Source organism: Galeopterus variegatus, unplaced genomic scaffold (genome assembly GCF_000696425.1).
Source record: "Galeopterus variegatus unplaced genomic scaffold, G_variegatus-3.0.2 Scaffold1891, whole genome shotgun sequence".
Classification (NCBI taxonomy): Eukaryota; Metazoa; Chordata; class Mammalia; order Dermoptera; family Cynocephalidae; genus Galeopterus; species Galeopterus variegatus.
In genome coordinates this window covers 320,115-324,599 of record NW_007728002.1, presented here as the reverse complement: position 1 = coordinate 324,599, position 4,485 = coordinate 320,115, and the positions used below count along the sequence as shown (strand labels likewise).

At 38.4% G+C, this 4,485-nt stretch overlaps 1 protein-coding gene across 1 annotated transcript in view; it reads right to left on the bottom strand.

The window, feature by feature from the left end:
• The window catches only part of TRPM6 (transient receptor potential cation channel, subfamily M, member 6), a 126,504-nt gene that overhangs the window by 11,922 nt on the left and 110,097 nt on the right, over positions 1-4,485 (bottom strand). Inside the window, exons 32-33 of the mRNA XM_008579473.1 lie at positions 4,217-4,299; positions 3,270-3,475 (exon numbers count right to left, since the gene is read on the bottom strand). Of these exons, the coding sequence (XP_008577695.1) occupies positions 3,270-3,475; positions 4,217-4,299 (289 nt within the window). The remainder of the gene's footprint in view (positions 1-3,269; positions 3,476-4,216; positions 4,300-4,485) is intronic.

Below are 4,485 nucleotides of genomic sequence, written 5' to 3'. Positions count from 1 at the left end.
CAGAGCCCCTCCTGTCCTCATATTTTACTTGATATTTGGAAAATACGGAAAAAATCAGGCACTTAAACATCTAAAAATCCCAATGATATCTCTTTACTTACTGTAACAGAGTAAATGCCCTTGGCCAGGTAATATGTAGCACACCCTTATGAGAAACCCAGAGATTTGCATTCTGATCCTGACCACCTTTGGACACATCAATGAACTTCTATGTGTGAAGAAAGAAGTGAACTTCTTTGTAAAGAATTCATGATGATGATGTTGACGTTAACGCCAATTCTGGAAACTGCTTTGTTGAATGAACACTTAATATCTCCAGAAGTCTTTTGAAAAAAACAATGAGCTAACAACAACAACAACAAAGCTACCAACCACTGTCATTTGAAATACAATTGTTTTTAATTTTCATTTCTGGGAATTAAATGTTGGATTTCAAGTGTAATGATGATGATTCAGGCCCTCACATGTAGGATTTTTAAGTGGAAAGAGACCAGAAAACTTCAGTATAATTACAAATGATTGGAAATTGGTCAAGCCTCTCCTTAGAGTTCAGCTTCCCAGCCTGGTGTGGCAGCTTCTGGGTTAAAGAGTGGCACTGCCTTGGAAGAAAGTAAAGAGGACAAGAAAAGAAGAAAATGAAAGAATGAACTTCCCCTAGTATTTCTCACTCCTTCCTTCCCTCAGAGCAGTAGGGAGCTGCAGCAAGCAGGCCAAGGACTTACATTACAGAGGCCAAAGTTGGGGTCTTCCTGCAATGCCACCAGAACCACATAACTGAGGGTAGACTCCCCACAACTGAAGATGAACCTCTATTTGAAAGAGCCACACAGAGATTAATACTAACAACAACAACTAACATTTATTGAGGACTTACTCTGTGTCAGGAATTTATCTCATTTCAGCCCCTTAACAGCCCTATGACTTAAGTGCATAGCGTTATCTTCCCCATTTACAAATGAGGGAAGTGAGACCCAAGGTGGTCGCCCCCTGGGTCATGCACCTAATTCATGGTGGAGCCAGGAGTCAGGCTCCAGCGCCGCAACTCCAGAGCTCCCCTCCTAACTGCTACTGAGCCTCTCAATCTCCTCTCCCACCATCCAGACAGCACATGCCATCACTCCAAAGACTAGCAATACAAATAAATTAAATACAATACACATTGTATTTACCAAAAACCATTAAGAGACTTTAAAAATACATTATATTTTCCTCATTTTTCCTTTCTAACCTGGTTTGGATTAAATATGGTAATGCATATAATCCTTTAGCTAAGTGCCTGGCATAAAATAAGCACTTAGTAAATGTTAGCTAGTACAGCAGTAGTAGAGTTTATAATTACTATTATAAGATTCATGTTCTTTCATAAATTCAGACCTAACCAATTGGCCAAAACCCTGCAATAAGTATCTCAAATTTCATCACGTTTATTCTATGATGTCCAACCTTCCCTTCTTTGAAGGTCAATGTTTTGACATCGTTTATTTGGAGTGGCCTATTTCTGCAATTCACATAATTGCCCAGTAAAAGAATAAAGTTAATTCCCTTTTCCCCCCAAGACTATCAACACAGCATTTGTTCTGTTTAATGTCACTTTGGATTACTAAGAGACATAAAAATCCCCAAACATAAACATCATTAAACAAAAACCTATTCAAGTGGAATACAAAACACACTGAAGAGTCATCATTAATTCCTTAAAGTTTTTCTTTGGTTGTTTTTTTGTTTCTGTTTTTGCTTTTTAATCAACTCCACCCAAAACTCAAAGCACAAACAGTCAAGTACAGATGAACTATTCAAGTGGAATACAAAACACACTGAAGAGTCATCATTAATTCCTTAAAGTTTTTCTTTGGTTGTTTTTTTGTTTTTGTTTTTGCTTTTTAATCAACTCCACCCAAAACTCAAAGCACAAACAGTCAAGTACAGATGAAAACAATCAACCTCTCCCCAACTTGAGCTACAAAAACAGATGCCTTGGGCATCAGCACTCTGGGCTTATATGGATCAAGTACTTGCTGCTTTAAAAACTGAATCATCTTGGTCATTTTAACTTTGTTTATATTGCTTCCTAAAACATTGTGTTTGAGGGGTAGAAATAAAATTTAACCCTGTGAACCACAGAAATCTCAAAGGACAGCAGTGCTTATACATTGCTTAAAAAGTGCACGTACATCCTTGAGCATGTGACTCAAATTTCAATCAAAGTGACTTTGCAGTCTTACTGGACATCGGTCACAGTGCCCCAGGATTGTCTGTTCATCTCAACTTTCCACAGCCTCCAACCCTGGCTTTCAGCATAGAATCCTAGAACTGGAGAGCTGAGAAAGTCAGAGGGGACAAGCAAAAGGCCCAAGTTGTTTAAATGAACCATGAGATGTTATGTCCTCTGGGTATGAAACTCTTAAAGAAATAAAAAACAGTATAGTGAAAAAAAAAAAAAAGAACATGGATGGCCAAACCAGCTTAAGTCTGCTTCCTGGCTCTCCCTTAAGTAGCTGTGCAACCTTGGGCAAGTTATTTAAACTTTCTGGGCCTAAATTCCCCATAATATCTACCTCAAGGTGCTGTTTCTAGGGTTAAATGAGATAATTTCTATGAAAGTTCTGGGCTAAATCCCTTATTTAAAACCAAAGCCCCAGTCAGTGAGTCCAAGGACTAAACTTTGACCTTAATACATATTTTGTTCTGTCCCTGCAAGGAAAGCCTGCTGGAGATACTCTGTTTTGTGCTGCAGGATTATAAGTCACATGTGAGGTGTTGATAGTGGGGAGATGTGCTGATCAAAGGCTTCCATTGAATAAGAATGCACTGCGTTTCCTCTCTCAGACAGAGTGTGTACTTTCATGAACTGTCATATCAAGGGATACAGCAAAGAGAGCAAGTTAAATTATAAATTGCTAAAGCAATGAGCTGAAAACCATGAAAAATGTCCAGAATTTAAACTTTCCTATGTGTATAAATTAATCTCTAAGTTTTATTGTGAACGTAAAGCCATAACACTGAAAACTTTGAAACAAAAATCTTTCTCCATTTAGTTCAAAATTTTAGATGCCTTTAAATTTTAAGCAGCTAATTACCTGCCCTTATGTTTCCCTCTATCTAAGTGGTAAACAACATACTAAGTATGCATAATCATCACTGCATAATGTCTCTGAAATAAATGCCCCCACCTCCCTTCAAAGCTAGGTACATCGCCCATCCTGATTCTTGCAAGAGCTCTTTGAAGTTTGCTTCATGCTTGTTGTTTCGACTCCTACATCATAAATCACCTTGCAAATCTAAAACCAGCAGCTCTCCCCGAGTATACTCATAGGTCCAGTGAGAGAAAGCCAACATCAGCTCCTCCAGGGTGTTGCTGGGGGTGATTTCATCACCATTATTGTTGTTGTACTTCCGGAACTCCCCCGTCATAAACTTCTCAATGGTCAACCATTGGTTGGCAGAATGGCAGTAGATTAAAAAAACTTCCAAGAACCTGTGAGAGAAAAAGAGGCCATTAATCTCCCACAAGACAGCAACAGTGGGACTTACCTTATCAAACACTCATCCAGAAGCAGCAGAGGAGATTACCTAACTCTGGTCTGATGCAGCCCCAATGCACAGGCCCTTGCCCTTACCATGGAAGGGATAGAATGCAAAAGATTGGGAGTTTTTTCCCAATGCTTTCTTGCCTCCCTTCTCTTTGAGGACATTTTCCAACTCTTTTATGAGTACCAGACCCAACTTTTCTTGCCATGCTCTAAAAAGTTCCTTGTAAATGAAATAATAAGCTTTACTATAAGTCCTCAGCACCAAATTATGATCTGTCTTGACAAATAAATGGAAGGGCATGAAGACACTCAAGTGAATGTAACAAGTGTTCACTCTTAACAAAGTTCTTAATTTCTATAAGATACTGAGGGAAGAAACTATGCTGAAAATAGAAATGTTTTCCTACCATAATGCTCCTGGACATTAGTATCTACACCCAGGACCTGCTGTTTTGCGTAATTAAAATGTGAGTCATGGCCTCTGCCTCAACTTCTTTAAGCCAAGGTATTCTTAGGATGTTTAATTCTCTTTTTACCAGTCTCCAAGACTATGGAAGGAAGAACCCCAAAATAAGGTCATAAAAAACTTCCGCATAGGTCTGATATTTCTTATGAGTAATGGGCTTAGAAGAAATTGATAAAAATTCAATGTTAAAAGAAAAACTAGGGTGCTGAGATTTCCTTACCTTGGCGTGTAGGGAATGGTTTGTGGTTTCACTTGGTTGAAGGTATAGATCAGTTTTTGAGCAGCTCTTTGTTGTTGAATTTCCTACAAAACAGGGAGCATTGACAAAAATATTGGTTTATTATCACACACCTACTAATTAATGATTATAGAATTAACAGAGGCTGCCCAAATGTGATTTTTAGCCTTATCCAGCTCCCACCATTCCTCACTCCAAAAGCAAAAGCCCTACAAAACAAAAATAACAAAACCTACCAACTCCAAAAATTA